Source organism: Zalophus californianus, chromosome 4 (genome assembly GCF_009762305.2).
Source record: "Zalophus californianus isolate mZalCal1 chromosome 4, mZalCal1.pri.v2, whole genome shotgun sequence".
Classification (NCBI taxonomy): domain Eukaryota; kingdom Metazoa; phylum Chordata; class Mammalia; order Carnivora; family Otariidae; genus Zalophus; species Zalophus californianus.
The window spans coordinates 105,160,628-105,180,432 of NC_045598.1; the positions used below are offsets into that span (position 1 = coordinate 105,160,628).

Below are 19,805 nucleotides of genomic sequence, written 5' to 3' on the forward strand. Positions count from 1 at the left end.
CAGGAACCCAGGGAGCCTCTCCCATCTCCCTGTTGCCTTTTGGGAGCATCATGCTTCTGTCCACAGGGAACACCCTTTGCATTTTTCTCTCTTGACTCTGCTGATCAGCGCCCACCCTCAAATACCTGCTCTTTCTTGCCCTACCCTTCCCACCCCGGCTGACAGGCTCTGATAAGGTAGTAGTAGTCAGGGAGTTTGGGGGTTAGGACCCCCTCTGGGGCGCGGACTGGGGTGCCCTGCTGGTATGTGCCCCAACAGGTTTTTCTCTATCAGCCTCTAAATCAGCCTGGAGCCTGTCTGACCTGTCCCCCCAGGGAGCTGGGGCCAGAGGCGGAGCCAGGTCAGAAGCTGGACTTAAAGCCTGGGCTTCTGTGGTCGCCCCCCCCCCCCCCCCCCCCCCCGCCAGCCCCACAGGGAAAGCAACACACCGAGCCTCTTGTGTCCAGCTGAGCTGCTGAGAGGCTGAGCAGAATTCTCTCCGCGGGCTGAGGCCCGGCTCCTGGGAGGAAAGATGCTTGCTAGGGAGGGGTTTGCCTGTGGGACCAGGTACTGCTGGGTCCTCTCCCACATTTGGGAGGGGCCGGAGCCCAGGCAACTGCTGGGCTGGGCTGCTAGAGAGGTCATCTGACTGGCTGCCCGGCCTGGGAGGCACACGCCGCCTCTTCTCTGGCCGACCACACAGAAGCTGGTGCCCACACAGGCAGTTGCCAGGCTGTGACTGCCGCTGGCCCCCAGCACCTCTGGGTAAGCACTGGACCTGGGCCCTCAGGGGGGAAGGGAGGAGGGAGAGCTTGTGGATCCCTTGGGAGAGGGAGAAAGGAGTTTTCTTTTTCTTTCTTTTAAGACTTTATTTATTTATTTGACAGAGAGAGACACAGTGAGAGAGGGAACACAAGCCGGGGGAGTGGGAGAGGGAGAAGCAGGCCTCCCGCCGAGCAGGGGCTCGATCCCAGGACCCTGGGACCATAACCTGAGCCGAAGGCAGATGCTCAACGACTGAGGCACCCCTGGAGTTTTCTTTTTCTAATGTGAGTGCTTGCTCCCTTGTCTAAGCACCCATGTACCTGAAGGAACACATACATCAGCCCCGAGGTCACACCTGCTGAGCTGAAGATCACTGCCAGAGACTCCAAGGGGGAAAGGCGGGCAGCAGGTAGGCAGCCTGGTGGGCAGGGGGCAGGGGCTTACTCCTGGGCTGGTGCTGAAGGTGGGGAGGTGTTTTAGAGGTTGTTATCTCCCACCCCACATACTTAATCCTGCCACATCGCCTCACCTCCCCTGCACCGCCCCAGGAACACCTAGCCAGGCCATCAGAAGGAAGGGACTTGGATCTCAGAAGGGGGTCATCCACCTGGGACCAAAGTTTGGGAGCCTTGGGACCCACCCTGGAGTCAGGGAGGGTTTGTCTGGTGCTCATTCTAGCAGCATTCCTGATCAATCCTTGCTTCCTGAAGGAGGGGTGAGAGGTGGGGAAGATGGGGACTTCCCCTTACCCCTCCATTTGGGCTCACAAACCTGACAAGCAGGTTGATGTTCTTTTTTTTCTGCAACATGGGGAAGGAACGGCATGGGAGGTGGGCCTCGGGGTCTAGGAGTCATAAAGAGGCCCAAAGGGCCAGGAAATTCTCCTCAGTTGTCTCCTGTTTCCCTCCCTGGGACAGCCAGTCATACCATGTCTGTGACCAGCTGGAAGACAAGGTCATCCCTGACCCAGGAGATCCTCAGCCACCTGGGCCTTGCCAGCAAGGTAGGGGCTGTGATCGTTGGAATCGTTGTTACTATATCAACTCCAGGGCAGCGAGGGAATGGAGGATGGGAAAAGGGAGAGCAGGCCCTGAGACCATGCCAAGGGCCATGCTGAGGCACTGGGGCAGGCGTGTGTGGACCTGTGATGCTCCCCCCAACCCCCCACCCCTCATGCTCTTACAGACTGCAGCTTGGGGAACCCTGGGCACCCTCAGGACCTTCTTGAGCTTCAGCGTGGACAAGGATGTGCAAAGGCTGCTGAGGGCCATTGCAGGCCAAGGTGAGCCCTTTTCCTTCTGCACCTGGGGAATCCACCTTTTAGAAACCAGTCTGCACGAACCATGAGAGATGATGGACTCTGAAAAAGAAACTGAGGGTTCTAGAGGGGAGGGGGGGAGGGGGATGGGTTAGCCTGGTGATGGGTATTGAGGAGGGCACGTTCTGCATGGAGCACTGGGTGTTATGAACAAACAATGAATCATGGAACACTGCACCAAAAACTAATGATGTAATATATGGTGATTAACATAACAATAAAAATTAAAAAAGAAAAAAAAGAAAAAAAAAAAAAAAGAAACCAGTCTGCAGACCAAGAAGGAGCCAGGAAGGAGGAAGTGACGTTGTTCAATAAATGTTTGTGGAATGCCTTAATTCTTGTATGTCAAGTACCATGGTAGGTATGTCATTCCCATTCTCGGGACACCCTTGTGAGGTAAGTCTTATTTCCATTTTACAGATGGGGAAACAGGCTTGGTGAGACAAAGAGGCTGGCCCAAGGTCACACAGCTCATAATGGCAGGGCTGGAACTCTAATCTAAGTCTACAATCACCAAACCATTTCTCCTCCACCACACCAGGCCACCTTCACCTAATTTTGGGTCAGGTTCACATGCCATTTTGGCATCTTGTTTGCATCTTCTTTTTTTAATTCTTTTTTTTTTTTTTTTTTTGAGAGAGAGAGAAAGTGCTCAGGAGCAGTGGGGGGAGGAGCAGAGAGAGCGGGAGAGACTCTTCAGCAGACCCCTGCTGAGCACAGAACCCACCACCCTGAGATCATGGCCTGAGCTGAAATCAAGAGTTGGATGCTTAACTGACTGAGCCACCCAGGCGGCCCTGCATCTTCTCCTGAGGCCGAATGGAAGTGGGGGTGTTGCAGCCCAAAGGGGGGCTACAACACCCTTTGGAGGCTTCAAGCCCAAGGAAGAAGGGGATCCCCGCCCTGTAAAGATTCTGTTGGGTTCCGCCCAGCTGATGGCCCAGCCCTCATCTTGGTTCAGGTGTGGACCGTGGCTCCATCGTGGACGTACTGACCAACAGGAGCAGAGAGCAAAGGCAGCTCATCTCTCGAGCCTTCCAGGAGCGCACCCAACAGGTGAGGCCACTGACTTCCCAGGAGCAGCGGACTGGGGTGAGCAGCCCCCTGGAAGACTTGGAGTACAACAATAGCAGCTGAGGGGGGATGGCTGGTGCTTCTGGCCTTAGGAAAAAACCAGCCAGTTGTTCCCAAAGCTCCCCACACATCCGGGGCCCTCCCCATGGTGCCCACTCCTCTGCCATGGGGACCGTTTATTGTAGGACCTGCTGAAGTCCCTGCAGGCAGCACTCTCTGGCAACCTCGAGAGGATTGTGATGGCTTTGCTGCAGCCTGCAGCCCAGTTCGATGCCCAGGAATTGAGGACAGCCTTGAAGGTACCAGCAGAGGAGGCTCGCTGGGTGTCTAGGAAGTGAGGGGAGGAGAGGTTTGACTGACTTGCCTTTGCCCACTCCAGAGAAGTCGACTTGGCAGGGGCCCCCTTTAAACAGCCCATATTGACCTTTAAAGGACAATGGTCGGCCTCTGTTCTGTGCCATCCTAATGACAGGGCCCAGTGTCAGAGTGGCCTCCCAATTTCTTGTAGAACTCAGGTTCTGCTGAGGATGTGGCCATGGAAATTCTTGCCACCCGAAGCCCAGCCCAGCTGCAGGAGTGCCTGATGGTCTACAAACATAGTAAGAGCACGTACGGAGGGGGGGAGGTGATGGCAGGACAGCGCCCACTCTCTGGCTCTCCCTACAGGCAAGCCCTTTGGGAACCTGTCTGCCCCAGCTCTGTTCCCTTGGGGTCTCCCCCTCCACCCACCCTTGCCAGTTCTGTCTCCCCCAGGGAGAGAGTCCAATGTGATCATTAAAGAAAGAGAAGCGATGATCTTAGTCTGGGGCTCCAGGGCAGATTCCGAAGTAATGACAACGTCGGGCACCGTGACGATCCCAAGGGTACCCATGTCATCTTCCCAGCCCCTTCCTGATTCTGCCCTCACACCACATCCCAGGCTGAATGGAACCTTGTTGCAGCCGGTGGGGGGGGGAATGGTGGGGGACCTGCTCTCTAAGTCATGGGTACTACCCCTCAGGCCCCTGCTTGACTGCCACATGCCTCACCCACTAATTGCTAACTGGCCTTCTCTCATCCTCATCTGAGCACCTCCCCCCCCTTTTGCTTTCCCTAATTTTCCTTTGATGTCCGTTCTTGGCTTTTCTTAATCCCTCTCCTACCTCTCACTTATTTTTCTTTTTTTTCTTAAGATTTTATTTATTTGAGAGTGAAAGAGCGCAAGCAGGGGGAGAGGGAGATGGAGAAGCAGGCCCCCCACTGAGCAGGGAGCCTGACGCGGGGCTCGATCCCAGGACCCTGGGACCGTGACACGAGCTGAAGGCAGACTGAGCCACCCAGGCGCCCCCTACCTCTCACTTCTTGCTTCTGTTTTACTTTTCTTTCTTTCTTTTTTTTTTTTTTAAGATTTTATTTATTTATTCATGAGAGACAGAGGGAGAGAGAGAGGGAGAGAGAGAGGGAGAAGCAGAGGGAAAAGCAGGCTCCCAAGGAGCAGGGAGCCCGATGCGGGACTTGATCCCAGGACCCTGGGATCATGACCTGAGATGAAGGCAGACGCTTAACCATCTGAGCCACCCAGGCGCCCTTCTTTTCTTTCTTTTTCTCTTACTTCTTCACATCCTTCCACATCACTTCTCCTTGCCTCCAAGGAGGGGGCCAGGCCCTAGCCATCTGGCCTCATGATGTAGGTTTCCCTATCCCCCTTGACTGCCTGGCCAGCGTTCAAATAACAGATGCCTCCTTCCCCTAGCAGGTTGGTTCCCTGTGGTGCATGACCCTACAGTGCAGGTTACACGCAGCTTAGGGATGTTTTCAGGGTGGCCATAATGTTGCTTCTGCTTTACATCCTGGGAACCAGCAGCCATCAGGCTACCCCCAGCAGGAGATGACAGTATAGGCAGGGCACAGTGGGTTGGGCATTTGACAGGGAATATCTACACTGGGAAAAATCAGGAGGCTTCAGAGAGCTCCTGACCCCACCCCAGATTTCCAGGTGGAGGCTGAGGAGGACATCAAATGTGAGACCAGCGGCATCTTGCAGGAACTGCTCCTGGCCCTGGCCATGGTGAGGAGGACTGGCCTGCAGGAGAGGGGGAGCATTGTTTTGGTATAATTAACAAGAGAAGACTTTGGGGAGAGGGGTTTGGTTGGTTTGGGTTGGTTGTCCTGGAGGTAAAAAGCTACCCCTCAAAGAGTCCTGAGAGAGTTTCTTCTAGGGGGCCCGTGAGAGCTACTCTGGAATCATTGACTATAACCTGGTGGAACAGGATGTCCAGGTGAGCAGGGGTGAGGAGCTTGCCCAGCCACGCACGTAAGACACCCTCCTCCACCCACTCCTAGAGCCAATGACAAGTGTCCCCACTTGTCCTGCAAATCTCTCCTTGCCTTGGGGGAGTCCTCAGTGACAGGTGAGGACATGAAGTTTCAGGTAGTGACCATCTGAAGCCTTTTCACTCGTTTAACCTCTGGTTCCTGAACTCACAGGAAGTGAGCTCATCAACCGACACATTCTCCTCTCACGGGCATTTGGGTGGGGTAACCCTCCTCAGACCTTCCCTTGGAGATTAATTCCTTGAGTGCCAGGATTTCCCCAAATTGGGGAATCGAGCTGTGAGGGCAGAGTCCCTCTCTTAGCCCTATTCCCTTTTTGTTTGTTTGTTTTAACCATAAATAAAGGCAACCGCTTCACAGGTTCAATTAAGCTTTTCCACTCCGAATCCCATTTCCATCATCATGATGACAGATTCTGTCTGTCATCACATCACAACCATGGCTCCCCTACCCCGAACCAATCATCCCCGTTTACTCCTCCCTCCCAGGCATTAAAACAAGCTGAAGGGCCCAGCACAGAGGGCACGTGGGTCCTAATCTTCACCCAGCGAAATCCTGAACACCTCGTCCGAGGTACACGCAAGACTTCTTGTCTTCCCCGCTTACTCTAATGATGAGTTTTGGCTGAGGAAGTTGGGGAGGGCTCATCCTTCTCTGTGATAATTAACCCCTGCTCCCATTTATCTTTCTAACTACCTCCCACACACCCCCACAGTGTTCGATCTGTACCAGCGGTATACTGGGCACGAGCTGGAGAAGACTGTCCACCACCTTTTCCACGGAGATGCCCAGGCAGCTCTGCTCAGCCTAGGTAGGGCCTGCTCAGCACATGCGGGGTAGGGCTCTCGCCTAGCGTGGGAGCTGGCTCTCTCCATCTCTCCCTCTCTGCCTGCAGCCTCGGTGATCAGGAGCACACCGCTCTACTTTGCTGATAAACTTCATCAAGCCCTCCAGGTGAGAGGGACGCTTCTTTTCCCTCCCTTTGGAACAAAAACTGGGGGGAGACATCTTCTGGGCAAGAGAGAGGAAGTTTCACACTGTTGCTAATGTAACAACCTCATATTTACTTTATAAACATATAGTAGCTCTCTTTTCCTAGGTTTGCAAACTGTCTTGTGACTAATAGAGGCACTAGCTCCGGTTAAAGCTAAATGAGTTGACTCAAAAGGGCACTGAAGCCAAAATTTTGGCCTAATTGATGTCTAGGTGGCCAAATATAGATATGAATTTGCTCTGTAAGACAGCATCATGTCCAATTTCAGTTGTCACCAGAATAATGATGGTGATGACAAGAACCAACATTTCTTGGGTGCTCTCAATGTGTCCCAGGGCCTATGCTGGGCTTGTTACACACATTTCAGTTAATCTCCATGGCCACCCTCCATCTGCTTTATAGATGAAAAAACTGAGGTACAGAGAGGTTAAGTTCTTTGCCCAAGGTCATATACAGCTAATAAATCATACAGGCTTCCTATAAAACACATAATGGACAATATAACATTGTATGTTATTTATGTTGGAATTTAAAAATAATTAAAAACCACACACACATAGTGGTCTTATAAAACATTTAACTGCCATGCATCAACTCAAATAGGTGTTGGTCTATACTATAAACTACACCATTAGAGTTCTAGCCCCGAGGACCACCTTTCTCCACGCTGATCGGACCTTGTTCCCTATTGTCCACACTTCAATTGGTGATGTTGGTTTGAGTAATTTCATAAACAGAATCCAGTCTACTCATTGAGCTAGGTCTCCTATTAGTGCAAGTGTCCCCCAAAACCTATAAATAAAAAACTCACCCCAATTTTTGAGAAGATGAAAGGAGTTGTCATTTTGGTAGACGGCATAGCTTCTTGTATACTGAATGAGAAATCATCATGCCTTGTTGACAGCTATTCAAAAGACAGCACATATATGCACTTATTTTATCATCAATGGAGATTTCCATTTTGACAGTAGATTAATATTTTACTTACCCAGTAAAAATCTGCACTATTACACTGAGCCAACACTAAGACTGATTCGAAGAGTTCTGGTTATCTGTCTAAATTCCGGTCATAGACAAACTTGTATCCCAGCAGTAAATGATTATAATGTATTTGGATTGTGGGACCCATGCTCTTAGATGTAAATGCCAGGTTTATCCTTAAAAGTAGGAGTCACAAAATAATATAGGCCTATTTTTCTGAGAAGTTTTTTAAAAAAGGAAAAAATCATATGCTTCTTAATTCTCTTATGAGAAATATGTGAAAACATAGATTGTGACAAATATTTATTCAGAAAAATGACCTTCAGTGAAGGCTAATTCAGGAAAATTGGGACCAATCTGAACCACACAATGAATGTTCATTAAAAGGTCCTGGGGAAGTATGAGATGCCAAGTACATTCTCAAGTAACAAGGCAAGAATTATGTTTAATGTAGGTTTGCTAGACAGGGTGCTTGTGCATCAATGTTCCAGAATATTCAATTAATGAGTACCTTGCCCCGATTCTACAACTTTGGAGTAATAAGAGTCGGAAGAAGGGGAAGAATGGATACTGGGGAGCAATCAACAATCTTTATCACAATACAAAATTGATGATACATAAAATTTAAGATAAAGCAGCTATCAGCACTGACCATGAGGTAATGAGTCCAAATGAAATATGGCATCCTGTTGTTAAGTCCTCATTTTCTTTTTTTCTCCCTCACGGGAACTTATGATCTGTGTAGACACCGTTAAGTGTGGGTATCAGGCAGCTCTGGGAAGGGTCTCGTGAGTCAAGTTAATAGGAAACGCCGGGAAAGAAGCTATTAGGAATTTGGGACCACGCCGGTATACAGCCCATGACATAAATAGGATTTTTGCAACCAACATTTTTATTTAGAAATCTCTCGTGATAACTAACACATTTATTATAATCAGTTAAAATTCATGATTTGATATAACCAATTATAATTCACGTATTGTACCTCTATTATTTTTTTCTTTTTTTTTAAAAAGATTTTATTTATTTGAGAGAGAGAGAATGAGAGATAGAGAGCACGAGAGGGAAGAGGGTCAGAGGGAGAAGCAGACTCCCTGCCGAGCAGGGAGCCCGATGCGGGACTCGATCTCGAGACTCCGGGATCATGACCTGAGCCGAAGGCAGTCGCTTAACCAACTGAGCCACCCAGGCGCCCCTGTACCTCTATTATTTCTAAACCAAATCCTCCATTACCCTCCTTAACCAAAAGGCAGGAGGCTTGGTACAGGCTTAGGAGGAAGACAGTGATGCTGGACCCAGGGATCCAACCAGGAGAAACTGATGTATACAGATGGGGATGTGAGGTGGTCCTGGTAGGTCAGGCTCAGAACCAAAAGCCACCTGACCCTGCTCCCTCTCAGAGCCCCATCAACTCAATTTGGGGATAGGCTGGGTACATCTTTCTTGGACATTCACTAACTTGGAAGTTGAGAACTTCTTGGCTTTCATGCTGGAAGTCTTTGTAGGTAGCAAGTCTTTCCTATCCTTTTTGGAGGAACTGCCTTTGGAGCTGCCCACCACTGAGATCTTGAGGAATGAGGCTCTAAGCTAGTGGCATGGCCTAGAAAGACATGTGGCAAGAACAAGAATTATCCAGCTGCTCCCACAAAGACTGATCTTTCCTGCTGTATCACCTTCCATGAGGGTGGACAGGGATACATTTTCCTCTCAGATAACGTACACTTCTCTTTTCCCTGGACTCACACCTCGCTTCCCCTTTCTACAGTAATTTACCATGCTGTCCAGTCTCTACTCTGTGAGAATCTTACTACCACCCTCTCCCCCTTCTGTTTCTCCCTAAAGCAGGACATCAAGCCCAATTACCAAGTCCTGATGCGCATCCTTATCTCTCGAAGTGAGACTGACCTTCTAAGCATCCGAGCTGAGTTCAAAAAGAAATTTGGCAAGTCCCTCTACTCTTCTCTCCAGGTGAGACTTGGCTAGTTTTTAACCTGGAGCCCCAGAGCTTCACCCCTTACCTCCACTCTGCCCTCCCTGGAGAACTCATGAGTCTTTGGTCAATTTTGTACACAACTCTTGACATCAGACAGTTCTGGACCAGCCAGAATGCCTGGGCCATGGTGGTAGTGGGGTCTAACACTTGACTCTCTTTGTCTGCAGGAGGCAGTGAAAGGGGACTGCCGGTCAGCTCTACTAGCCCTGTGCAGGGCCGAAGACATTTGAGGCCTTCCTGCCCTCCTGCCCTCCCTACCACACCATGATATCCAAGGATCTAAGATCCCCATGTTTGGCTGATCCTGCAGGAAATCAGCTGGACCTCCAAATAGGATAACCCCTCACTGAGCACCCATGCTCCAGCTTCTTGTTGAGGCTAGAATTTGAAGTCTCTTTTGAATCCCTTGATTTCCTCACCTCAAAGTGATGCCTCACCTGGGTCCCCCATCTCTGTCTTGGGTATAGACAGCTCTTTGATGGTTTCTGCCCTACTCATCCTTCCCATACCCTGGCCAAAACATCTCACTGATTCTTGAATTCTTTTGGCAAACTTCACTGTTGTTTGTGTTCCCTGATTGAAGTTTGGGTGGAGCAGGACATGGGCTGGAGGAGACCTTGAAGTTGGAGGTGCCTTTGATATGCACTTGGATATTCAACAGGGATCCTGTTTGAGGCTCTAGGGCTGCAACAAACACCCCCCTCGAAGCTCCCCGCCCCCTCCCCTAATTATTCTCTCTTCCCCAGGAAATTTCAGGCAAAGTAACTGAGGAACAGGAGCCGGAATGAGGTCAGAAATAGAGGCAGCAAAGGACCATCTGATCAAGCTGCCCTCCCCTGCCTGGGAAGTCTTAGGTTAGCAGGGAGCAAAACCCCCAAATCACATCTGTCCAAAGCAGGGACTTGAAAACCCACTTCCCAAACTGGATTACCATTCCCATCCAAGACCTATAGAAACTAATAAAGACAGAAAAGAAAATAAGCAGGCTTTGGTCCCCCCTGCTGGCCCTATTAGAAATGACAAGCAAAGCCACCCTCTGGGCCTCTATAACCTCCCCCACCTCTTTGCGTTCCCTAATTGCGGCAAATACTGAACCCCAAGTGCTGCAGAGCAAGGCAAACAACAGATCTCAGGAAAGGAGTTTTATTTCCAAACCCCTAGGAAAGCCATTACAAATAATGGAGATAGAAACCCAAACCAAACCCTGAAACGACTGGAGACAGGTCAGCAGGATGGCCAGGATGGGCCCAGCCAGTTGGGGGTGGAAGTAGGGGAGAGGCATTCTAGACAGGGACCTCACCCTGGAGCTTGAGTCCGTATATGAGTGTGACTGTTCTGAGGCAGGGGCGCTGGGAACCAGAAATCCTCACCCCACCAACCCCAATGTTGCCCTGGACGACTGGGAGGCAGAGAAGGTGGCAGCACACGAGGGCAGGATGTTACCGAATCTGACCTTGGCATTTACTGCCTGCTCTGATCCCCCACGGTCCATAAATAAGTTACCCTGCATATCTCAGGGGTTGAGCTGGGGGAGTAAGCAGAATAGCCATCACCTCCGAAAGAGGGAGCGCAGCCCCAGCACTGGGCAAAGCTACAGGAGGACACAGTCTGACTCTTGTTTCGGCCTCTGCCGACGCTCCCCGACTGGGCGTCCAGACGTAGCTCCTCTCCCCTGTATGGGATTTAACAGTGGGTCACTCGTCAGCCCGGAAGAGCACAAGGACAGAGGTTCTAGAAGGACGTGGGGGCAGGAGCAGGAGGGGCGGCGGGGAGGGGAGAGAAGATGGGACCGAGGGGAAAGGAGCACCTTGAAGAGACGAGGGCAGGAATCACGAGGAGGAGCAGGGCGGAGCTCAGGGCCTGTGGGCAGGGCGGTGAGCTGCTCACCTGGGGCGAGGCCCGCACTAGAGCGGTGGGGGCTGCTTGGTGCTGCCGGTACTCCTCCTGCTGAAGCTGCCGGGCCAGCTCCAAGTCGCTAAGACCCGACGTGTCCTGCGGCTGGTGCTGCAGGGACAAGGCGATCAGGTAGTCCTAGAGAGGGGCCGAGAGATCAGGAGCAGTGAGGTCGCCGGGGCCTGGGGCACATTCAGGCTGCCTCTAGGTTTCCAAACCCGTTTTTTCTTCTCCTTCAAATTCACCAGCTCCTCCTCCAGAGCAAAACACACAGCCAAGTACACTTCGTGGTGACCGAGAACACACTCCAGGCTTGGAGGTGGCCCGGAGGTGGCAGTAAGGGGGCGTCGTGGGTCATGATGTCTACGTGAGGAAATGCATGTCACTCGCCTACGGCCAAGAGCTCGTTAGCACATGGGCTCTCCGCACCCTTCCCAAAGAGCCCACACACCTGGTCTACCTGCCGCCGCTTTTCGGGGGAGCCCCTCGCACCTCCTGCTCCAGGCCCCTTGCCGAGGGAATGACTCAGGTGGAAGTCCGAGTCGCAGAAGCAGCTGTCTCCATCGACGTTGTGCAGGCTCTCCCACACCACCTGCTCCTCCTGCAGAAAGCCCTGGTCGGTGACCAGTAGGTACAAGTGACCCTGCAGAGAAGAGGACGAAGTTCTCGGCGGGATGGCGGACCCAGAGGCGCTTCGGCCGAGATGCAGAGACCGTCTGAACGGCCTGGTGTGCTAGCGAGGGCGAGTCAGCGTGAGCACTCGCAGCCCGCAGATGTGTGGCCATGGGGACAAGGCCGGGCTTCTGCGCTACGGTCGGCTGGGTGTGAGTAGGGCAGTCACTGTGGTCAAGCGTGAGTCCTCGGGGCTGGGGTCCCACACAAGACGCTGTTCCCTACCCTACTTCCCGTGGGCCTCGGGGCTGGCCTGATGGCTCTGAGGATAAATCCTTGGAGAGCCAAAGACCTTTCCTTCTTCCATTTATTTATTTATTTATTTATTTATTTTAAAGATTTTATTTATCCATTTGAGAGAGAGAGAATGAGAGATAGAGAGCACGAGAGGGAAGAGGGTCAGAGGGAGAAGCAGACTCCTTGCCGAGCAGGGAGCCCGATGCGGGACTCGATCCCGGGACTCCAGGATCATGACCTGAGCCGAAGGTCGCCCAACCAACTGAGCCACCCAGGCGCCCATCCTTCTTCCATTTAATTCCATTCCCTTCCTGGGAGAGGACTTTACTCTCCCATCTCACTGAGGGCAGGCTGATTCCGTACGGCTTGCTCTGGCCAGAGAGAAGGTGGCAGAAATGACACGTGTCATCTCTAGGCAGAAGCATTAAAAGTGGGTGCATGGTGTCCCTCTCTTTTCCCTCCCACATTCCAGATGAAGGCCGTGTTGTCAGCCTGGGTCCCAGAGCCAAGACAATGTGCGACAGAATGGCAGCCAATCCACAGTGGCCATCCAGCAGGAGAAATAAACGTTGGCTGTGGTAAAGCACAGGGATTCTCGAAGTCATCTGGTACCTGAACTTAATCTACCCTATCCTGTCGGACACACTGACCCGGAAGAAAAAACCGCGAGGAAGTGACAGCACCCCACCCGCCCCACCCCCATCTCCAAAGCCTCATCACCTTGTGCTTAGTCATGGTGCTAAAGTGGTTGTTTCGGAAAAAGACGCTAAGTTCACCCTCCTTGGCAGCTGCTGTTAGCTCACACAGCCCGTGGTAAGTCAGCTGGGCTGCAGTGCTCTCCAGGAACTGCTCTGCGATCAGGCCTGTCGGAAGGCAGAAAATGGCGCACAAGGGGCTTGGCTTCAATCCAAAGTCCACAGTGGGAAGAAGGATCACCCAGAGAGTCCCTGTCAGAAGCCCTAAGGATGGTCCCACCTTCTGAGATCCCTTGAAGCCTGGCTGTATTCATTCATCCAACAAATAGTTACTGAGTAGCCGCCTTGCGCCAGGCACCGCCCTAGGTCCTGAACGCAACAGCCAATTCCCCCAACTCTCTCTCATGGGGTTTCCATTCTAGGGGGATGTGGTGGGGGGAGACAGACGGTAAACAATACACTGAGGTAGCCATCATTCCCTCCACATAAGACCCCCAGAAGAGAAAGCAGGGCTCTACCACCTTCTGTCACAAGGTTGGTGTCACTAGAGTGCTTGCAGGTGATGATCTTCTCCACCAGCTGGTTGTAACTCAGTTTCCCAACTGCGCTCACGGCCTCGGGACTCTGCATGGGCAGTGGGGTGGGGTGGTGCCAAAACAATGAACAACTTTTTAGGAAGGAAATGAAGCATGCTCACAGGACTGCAACCCTATAACCAAAGGTTCCTGAAACTGCATTTCTGAAGAACTGACCTATTTGCATTTGGTTTTGCCCATATCTGCCCCTCAAAAAGGTTAAAATTCAAGGAATTCTGCACTGGGTCCAGCCTCTAATGCCTAGTCCCTTCCCGGGCCAATCGAATTCCTAAGTCCCTAACACCCACCCCACAACACCTTGCTTGTCTGTCAGTCTGAGCTGGATGAGAGTCTCATTTGGGCCATCCCACCCTCACCTGCGGATCAACCAGCCAGCCATGGTACAGAGGTATGCCTAGGAGGTCAAAGATACTGCACTCAGGAGTATACTCAAAATCAGAGACCCCTGTGAATCGCACGTTGACATCCAGACCCGTGGCCAGTTTAGGCACCACTGTCATTGCATCGTCCACATTCTGGGTTTGGAAGAGAAAATGATGCCTATATCACATCAACGCGTTATACATCTTCAACTTACACAATCTTATATGTCAGCTATATCCCAATAAAGCTGGGGCGGGGAAGAAGAAAACGATGGTTACTCTAGCCTCCCCTCCCCTGACTCCTAGCTCCAGAAATAAAAAAAATTAATCCTGTTGCTTTTCTTCCCTGGTTCTCTTACAGGCCATTCCATTCCTCCCTTGCCCCAACCCTTCTTTATCTTATATAAAAGAACATATTTTCTAGGACAGAGCTATACCCTCCTCCTCCTGCAGAAAGAAATCACAGTTCACGGGGCCTTCCTGAGAAGCAGAAGAAAGGCTTCTCTTCATAGCCTGGGTCTCCCCTTACAAACCTGCCATCTCCCATGCCCCCAGACCTTTGCCTTACCTGCTGAAAATTAAGCTGAAGTCCCTCTGACTTCTCCTGGGGCTTGATGGACAGGAGGCAGTCTCCTGCAAGACAGGATCCCTCATCAGTTTTCCCCAGTTGTCCCAAAAGCTGCTTCCTCTTCTCCTGGAGAATGGTCACAGACCACAGACTTTCAGAGCTGGAAAGAGCCTTAGAATCTAATCCAGACCTTTCACTTCTCAGAGGAAGAAAGAGACCCACAAAGGTGAAGGGCCCACCCAAGGTCACACTGAAAGCTCGGGGCAGAAGTAGGGTTATAATCCTGGACTCCTGATACCTTGATTTTTGCTTTTCATTCCCCAGTCTTGCAGAGAAGCCCTGTAGACCTTCACCCTCCTTGCCACATCAGAGCCCCAAATGGGAAGTCCCGCAATATTCTGGATTTCTGGCTGAGTGGAAAGTGTAAGCTCTTGAACCTTCTGTGTAATTCCTCTCCAAGGCCCAGTCACTCACCAAGGTGGGCCATGAGCTCATCTGATGTGATCACTTCCTTCTGAGGGGGCAGCTGCACCTGGAGGCAGAAGGGGTGACCAAAGGGTTAGGCATGTGTGCGTTTTCCTCCACAGAGCACCGAAGGAGAAATACACAGAAGGACGGGGGCGGGGGGCGCGGCGCAGGGGAGAAGGGGAGAACATGGTGGGAAAGGCTTGCCACCGCAGCGAGGGAAGGAATGTGACGTGTTGCAGGACACTCCCATTTGCTAGACAGTAGAAGATACAAGAGTAGGACAGAGAGTTGTTCTGTTTTGTCTCGTTTTTATGAATATCTTATCTCATTTGTTCAAGCAGGAGACATAGAGACGATAATCTGGGAACTTTTGCCTGGTCCGAGAGCACCAGGATGATCAAGGAGGTGGGTCAGGGAGGAGGACTCTCCCCAGCAATTTCTGAGCCCCCGTTCAAACTCTCTCTTACCTTCCACTGAAGAAAGAGGATGTTCATGATGGCAAGGAGAGGGCAAGGGCCGTTAGAGCTCTGGGTGACGATGGGTGTCCGTTCTCCCTTCCAGGGGATCCACTTTACACAGTAGAAATCTAGCTCAGGCTGTCGGGCCCTGGGGGGCAGGGGGAGATCTTGGGGCCTGGAGCAGGCCCCCACTGTCTCTACCTCGGGCTGTGTCCCGTGGGCTGGCCCCAGTTGGCTGGAACTCGCATCAGGCGGAGGGGACTCAAGGTTATCCTGGCCTTGGGCCAGCCGCGAAGCTTGTTCTACCGGCGTCTGTTCTCCAGCTGTCCCATCAGCATCTCCAGCATCCTTTAACTGGGGGTGCTCCTCCGGTTGTGGCAGGACCTCATGGTTTTCAGGGCTGACTGCTTCTGCAATCCTGGCCTCACCAGAGGCTGGATGCTCAGCTTGATGGTGTTCCATGGTCAGAAGAGGTCAACTGAGGGGCCCCAAAGGACTTTCCTGCCCTCAGGGAGTTGCCTAATCTAGGCTTGGTATGTAAAAAAAAGACCAATCCAATAAGAAGGAAGTCATTGGGCTGGAAAGCAAATGGACCCAGAAAAGTCTTGTTAAAGGACTACAGTATGGAAGGCTAGATAGTGTCTACACAGTCACTGCCGGCTAGAGGGAGTGCATGTCTTTCTCAGCTGGGTAAACAGAAGGGCCCCAGCCTGAGCTCTTTCCACCTCTCACTTGCTGTGACCACATGGGACCAATGAGGGTACAGGGCTTTCAGGCTGGGAGGAAGGATTCTGGTAGGATTGAAGTCAGGGGATGGAGTTAGCGTCCCTAAAACAACAAGGACAAGGAACGGAGAAAAGATGGAGAGAAAGGGAAAGTAAAAGGAGAAAGACAGAAAGGAAAAAGAGAAAGAAGCGTTAAAACCGTACCATGAACCCTTGAACAACAGGGGTTTGAACTGCGCAGGTCCACTATACGCAGATTTTTTTCAGTAAATACATGAACAGTACTGTAAATGTATTTTCCTTGTGATTTTCTTTTTTGTTGTTGTTGAAGTATAGTTGACACACAATTTACATTACTTTTAGGTGTATTCCTTGTGGTTTTCTTAATAACATTTTCTTTTCTCTAGCTTATATACTATAAGAATACAGTATATAATACATATAACATACAAAATATGTGTCAATTGACTGTCTCTGTTTTTGGTAAGGCTCCAGTCAACAGTAGGCGATTAGTTCAGTTTTGGGGGAGTCAAAAGTTATACATGGATTTTCAACTGTATGAATGGTCAGTGTCCTTAATGCCTGTGTTGTTGAAGCGTCTGCTGTGCAAATGGTTATTAATACAGTGATCTTTAGCTCACCCTGTAACAGGCGTCAGGTTGGTAACCCCCACCATAGCCAGGATCGTGGTCATTCCTCTGCCCTACACCAAACCACCCCCCACCCCCGCAAGCTGTTCACGGATCATCCAGAGCACAAACAGGAATCCTTTTAATTTTTTTTTTAAGACTTTATTTATTTGACAAAGAGAGAGAGAGCGAGAGAGGGAACACAAGCAGGGGGAGTGGGAGAGGGAGAAGCAGGCTTCCTGCCGAGCAGGGAGCCCGATGCGGGGCTCCATCCCAGGACCCTGAGATCATGACCTGAGCCGAAGGCAGTCGCTTAACCAACTGAGCCACCCAGGCGCCCCCAAACAGGTATCCTTAGGGTTCCCTTTTCTCTGCTCCACCCCAAGCGTGAAAAGATTAACAGCCACAGAGTGCTTGGGGTGAAGACTGGAGATACAGGTATATCATGCCCCAAAAGACGAAACAGTGGGGAGAAAGAAGTCTTTCTCCTCAAAGGACTCTACTGAACTTTACACGATCCCAAACCACAGCAAAAAGGTTTTGGGAGGGGCTTCCTGTACGCCTGAGAGGGGAAAATGTAGGCCGTGGGGACTTGATCAGAGACTGGTTCTGGTAAGTAACTTCAGCACAAAAACCACTTCCCTGACAAATTCTGTCAGTAAATTCTTGACAGCTGGAGTTGAGGTACCAACTTCTCTTCAGTTCCTCTCTGCTCCCCAAATCACCTAAACCCAGAGATACTCTCTTGCCCACTCTTTATATGGAATGTGACAATGCTGATTATTGATTTACATAAATCCTCGCTCAGGGGGCGTCTGGCTGGCTCAGTTGGTTGGGCCGCCTACTCTTGATGGTGGACTCTTGATGTCGGCTCAGGTCATGACCTCAGGGTTGTGGATCGAGCCCCGTGTGTGTCTATGTCTGTCGGGCTCCATGCTCAGTGGGGAGTCTGCTTGGGGGTTCTCTCTCTCACTCTCCCTCCGCCCCTGCCCTCCACTAGAGTTCTCGCTCTCTCTCTCAAATAAATAAAATCTTGAAAAAGAAAAGAAAAGAAATACTCCCTCGTGATGAGCATCAGATGATGTATGGAAGTGTTGAATCGCTATACTGTACACCCGAAACTAATATAACCCTATATGTTAACTAAGTGGAATTAAAATAAAAACTTAAGAAAAAAGAAAAGGAAATACTCCCTCTGCATTCATCCACCTACCTCTGCATATGTTCTTCTGTCTGTTCCCACCTAGGTCATCTTAGATGTAAACCCTGGACCTGTTTAACCTGCTCTCTCTCTATCGGCACTAAGCATCAAGTCCAGCACAGACATTTCATTAAGGCTGTGGATAGCAAACAATAAAAAGCCATAAACCCTGTCCCCTGGAAAACATCTCCCTTCAACCTCTTAGCTCTCCTCTCCCCCTTACTCAGGGTAAGAAAAGGGAAGAAATGAGACTTGTCAGAAATCTTGTCTTTTCTCCAGCTCCCTCCTAACCTGACACCATGCTTCCTTCTTGTAAAGCGGCAGGAATTCAGGGCTAGGTTAAGGCCTGGGAGATGAAGTTGAAAGACAGAAAAGTTACCAAAAGAAGCCTGGTCACCCCAATTGATCCTCCTTCTGCTTCAAATATAACTTATGCTAGCTGCATCTCATTTACATGTTGTTAATTTAGAATCAGACTAGCAAAAATTGCCTGAGCACCTTACTTTTTTTTTTTTTGGTCTCTCGTCTCCTTTTCCCCTCCCCTCCCAAATGACAGTTAGGCTGAGCCTTGGAAGCAGAAACCAGAGCCTTAGAAAGTTAAAAGAGCCTGGAGAAAAGCATCATTCATTTCTTATCTTTTGTGTCCAATGCTAGAAATGATCAATAATTCAGTGGGGGTTGGGTGGCTAGCTGGCCAGGGGGATGAGCCAAAAGGACCCGGAGGGTTTCTGGAAACCGGAGGGAGCTGGGTCTCGGAGAAACTGGGCTGAGTCTTAAGAGATGGAATGAAGATAGCCACTCTACAAGGTGCACTCCTGGAGGGGTGGGCACCAGCATGTCTGAGCAGGAAAGGATGAGGGGGCAGGCACTCAAACAAATCAGGATTTCATTCTTTTCCTCTTCTTTTCTCAAGTCCCACGCATTCCCTCCTGCTGGAATTATCCTCTGGTGGTGGGTGAGGGAGGTAAAATAGCCCTGGCCCCTCCCTCATGGTGGCAGTAAATAGCCAGAAGTTGGAAGAAGCATATAAAATGGGCGGGAGCTTCAGTAACACACGCACACCCCCAGGAACTTTCCCACTGCCATCTCCTTCTCAGTCTGACCCAAGTCTTCATGCAACTACTGGTTTAAAATTTTGCCCCCAAAGGGGCGCCTGGGTGGCTCAGTCGGTTGAGTGTCTGCCTTCCGCTCAGGTCATGATCCCGGGATCCTGGAATCGAGCCCCGCATCGGGCTCCCTGCTCCTCGGGAAGCCTGCTTCTCCCTCTCCCACTCCCCCTGTTTGTGTTCCCTCTCTCTGTCAAATAAATAAATATAATCTTTAAAAAAAAAAAAAGAAAATTTTGCCCCCAAATAAGTCAACCACCTCTACCATGCCCTATTTGCTTGCAAGTGAAAGGGTGAAGTTTTCCTTACACGAAGGAAATGCAGAGACCAAGCTCATCCCGTTTACATATCCCTCCTGCCTTAGCTCCATTCAAAATCCAGACTTGTAGAGACCAAAAGTGGAGGGACATTTCATGTCACCTCCCCGGAGCTGCAGAGGAAAATGAGAACTGGGCGGGGGGCAGGGGTGGGGGTAAAGGAAACGGTTAAAACAAAGTTTTTACCTTAAAGAAGTGGGTGCTGTTCCAGGATAGAGGAGGAGGGTCCAGCGGTGGCAGTTCGATGAGGAAGGTGGCTATAACGAGGGGCGCTGCCACAGTCCCAGCTGCCTTCCAGCTGTCAAGGCCAGAGCTGATCCAGGTCTACACAGGTTTATGGGCGCCTGTCCCGGCTTGGTGGTGGCCACTTCCGGACTCACGCCCACGACTGGGGTCACCAGAGGAGGGTGGGGGGCATGCAGAAGTGCAGCCCAGGTGCTCCCAGGCCGCTCAGAGCTTCT

At 50.9% G+C, this 19,805-nt stretch overlaps 2 protein-coding genes across 7 annotated transcripts; one reads left to right on the forward strand and one right to left on the reverse strand.

Annotated features, from left to right (window-relative positions):
- The first annotated feature begins 637 nt into the window (after positions 1 to 637).
- ANXA9 (annexin A9) lies at positions 638 to 10,359 on the forward strand. Of its 2 annotated transcripts, none has more exons than XM_027605500.1 (14): positions 638 to 744; positions 1,054 to 1,153; positions 1,662 to 1,747; positions 1,930 to 2,026; positions 3,024 to 3,118; positions 3,322 to 3,435; positions 3,645 to 3,735; positions 5,104 to 5,183; positions 5,335 to 5,394; positions 5,938 to 6,022; positions 6,165 to 6,260; positions 6,345 to 6,403; positions 9,267 to 9,392; positions 9,585 to 10,359. In XM_027605500.1, the coding sequence occupies exons 3-14, from the start codon at positions 1,673 to 1,675 to the stop codon at positions 9,645 to 9,647; spliced, it is 1,041 nt and encodes a 346-aa protein (XP_027461301.1). In that variant the 5' UTR covers positions 638 to 744; positions 1,054 to 1,153; positions 1,662 to 1,672; the 3' UTR covers positions 9,648 to 10,359. The 2 variants fall into 2 exon arrangements, with proteins under 2 accessions (XP_027461301.1, XP_027461309.1); XM_027605508.1 differs by having other exon boundaries at positions 9,270 to 9,392.
- Positions 10,360 to 10,531: 172 nt separating this feature from the next.
- Positions 10,532 to 19,668, reverse strand: MINDY1 (MINDY lysine 48 deubiquitinase 1). Of its 5 annotated transcripts, none has more exons than XM_027605295.1 (10): positions 19,531 to 19,668; positions 15,376 to 16,194; positions 14,915 to 14,972; positions 14,441 to 14,505; positions 13,867 to 14,025; positions 13,436 to 13,538; positions 12,940 to 13,082; positions 11,762 to 11,953; positions 11,305 to 11,448; positions 10,532 to 11,089 (listed from the first exon to the last, which is right to left on the reverse strand). In XM_027605295.1, exons 2-10 carry the CDS (start codon positions 15,826 to 15,828, stop codon positions 11,009 to 11,011), a joined length of 1,398 nt encoding a protein of 465 aa, XP_027461096.1. In that variant the 5' UTR covers positions 15,829 to 16,194; positions 19,531 to 19,668; the 3' UTR covers positions 10,532 to 11,008. The 5 variants fall into 5 exon arrangements, 4 of the variants coding, with proteins under 4 accessions (XP_027461096.1, XP_027461105.1, XP_027461114.1 ...); XM_027605304.1 differs by having other exon boundaries at positions 15,376 to 15,943; positions 19,531 to 19,642; XR_003522038.1 differs by having other exon boundaries at positions 10,950 to 11,089; positions 11,803 to 11,953.
- Positions 19,669 to 19,805: the final 137 nt, after the last annotated feature.

What these genes read in the sequence shown, in the direction of transcription:
- MINDY1 (XM_027605295.1), bottom strand. Translation starts at nt 15,828, where the DNA reads ATGGAACACCATCAAGCTGAGCATCCAGCCTCTGGTGAGGCCAGGATT. An exon ending in TGAGCTCATGGCCCACCTTG is followed by an intron (nt 14,506 to 14,914) that starts GTGAGTGACTGG and finishes CCTGTCTTGCAG; the next exon opens with GAGACTGCCTCCTGTCCATC. An exon ending in CACCAACCTTGTGACAGAAG is followed by an intron (nt 13,083 to 13,435) that starts GTGGTAGAGCCC and finishes GCCTTCCGACAG; the next exon opens with GCCTGATCGCAGAGCAGTTC.
- ANXA9 (XM_027605500.1), top strand. Translation starts at nt 1,673, where the DNA reads ATGTCTGTGACCAGCTGGAAGACAAGGTCATCCCTGACCCAGGAGATC. An exon ending in GAGGGCCATTGCAGGCCAAG is followed by an intron (nt 2,027 to 3,023) that starts GTGAGCCCTTTT and finishes ATCTTGGTTCAG; the next exon opens with GTGTGGACCGTGGCTCCATC. An exon ending in TCCTGAACACCTCGTCCGAG is followed by an intron (nt 6,023 to 6,164) that starts GTACACGCAAGA and finishes ACACCCCCACAG; the next exon opens with TGTTCGATCTGTACCAGCGG.